Source organism: Sinocyclocheilus rhinocerous, unplaced genomic scaffold (assembly GCF_001515625.1).
Source record: "Sinocyclocheilus rhinocerous isolate Xijiao unplaced genomic scaffold, SAMN03320098_v1.1 scaffold38327, whole genome shotgun sequence".
NCBI classification, from domain to species: Eukaryota; Metazoa; Chordata; class Actinopteri; order Cypriniformes; family Cyprinidae; genus Sinocyclocheilus; species Sinocyclocheilus rhinocerous.
Window position 1 is genome coordinate 1 of NW_015647793.1, and position 1505 is coordinate 1505.

Consider the following 1505-nt stretch of genomic DNA (forward strand, 5'->3'; position numbering starts at 1 on the left):
GACAATACCACAGCGGTAGCATATATCAATCGCCAGGGCGGTTTGTGCTCACCGAAACTTCACGCTCTAGCTCACAAGCTTTTAGTGTGGAGCAGGTGGTTTTTCCTGTCGTTACGCGCGACTCATGTTCCAGGCATTCTGAACAGAGGCGCGGACCTTCTATCGAGGGGGAACCCACTCTACGGAGATTGGCGCCTTCACCCTCAGATAGTGGGCTTGATATGGATGAGATTCGGACCGGCAACCGTAGATCTATTCGCCTCGCGCGAAAACAGCCATTGTCCTATGTTCTTCTCGCTAAAGGACGCTTTTCCTCCCCTGTGCCTGATAACTCCAACACTGGCCAGGGTGAGAGAGAAGGGCCTGTCTCTCATCCTGATAGCACCCAGGTGGCCCAAAGCACTGTGGCTGGCAGAGATAATTCCTCTGTTATATGCCCAGCCATGGTGCCTCCCCCTCTGCACAGATCTATTATCTCAAGCGAACGGGGAGATTTATCACCCACACCCGGACAGGGTGGCTCTCTGGGCCTGGCCCGTGAGAGGACAAACTTAAACGTGCTAGGACTTCCCCCGTGTGTGGTTGCTACTATACAGAATGCCAGGGCCGTGTCTACTCGGTCCTTATATGGCTGTAAGTGGCAGGTGTTTGAAGGGTGGTGTGATGGGCGTCGTCTCACATCATATCAGTGCTCAGTTCCTGATATTTTGTGTTTTTTACAAGACCTTATGGATAAAGACAGGTCTTTTTCCACCATTAAGGTCTACCTGGCGGCTATTTCTGCATCTCATGTGGGCTTTGAGGGCTCAATGGTCGGGCAGCATAGTCTAATCCGCAGATTTATGAAGGGTGCCCGTCGTTCTTTGCCCGTTATCAGGAGAACTGTTCCTGAATGGGACCTCTCCATGGTGCTGGAGGCTCTGTCTCAATCCCCTTTTGAGCCCCTGGGAAGTATTTCCCTGAAGCTGCTGTCCTTCAAGACAGCTTTGCTCTTGGCCTTGGCTTCAGCTAAACGTGTCAGTGAGCTTCATGCACTCTCGGTTCATTCCTCGTGCACCAAATTCTCTCTTAGTGGAGATAAGGTTTTTCTTAAGCCGAACCCGGCTTTTTTGCCTAAGTGCTTCCCTGCATTTACATCGGAGGTGTTGGAGCTGTCCGCTTTTCACCCTCCACCTTTTTCTTCCACTGAGGATCAGAGGCTGAATGCTCTGTGTCCAGTTCGTGCATTACAGACGTATATGACTAGGACCAGTGCTTTCCGGAAGAGCGACCAGCTCTTTATTTCATGGGCGCCCCCGCACAGGGGGAGTCCCATATCTAAGCAACGCCTTTCACATTGGCTTGTGGAAGCTATTGCTTTGGCATATGAATCGATGGGTGTGCAGCCCCCAGGGAACATCAGAGCTCATTCCACAAGGGGCTTAGCCGCCTCTTGGGCCTCTTGGGCCGGAGTGTCGCTACAGGACATCTGCTCTGCTGCCAGCTGGGCCTCTCCCCATACGTTT

General features: G+C 52.4%; 1 protein-coding gene across 1 annotated transcript; it reads left to right on the plus strand.

Annotated features, from left to right (window-relative positions):
- Positions 1 to 221: 221 nt before the first annotated feature.
- On the plus strand, positions 222 to 1499 carry LOC107709377 (uncharacterized; the record flags this gene model as incomplete). The annotated part of the gene is made up of 1 exon (XM_016513833.1): positions 222 to 1499. A coding segment is annotated over exon 1 (1278 nt), but the record flags the coding sequence as incomplete, so codon positions are not given.
- Between the last annotated feature and the right edge of the window lie 6 nt (positions 1500 to 1505).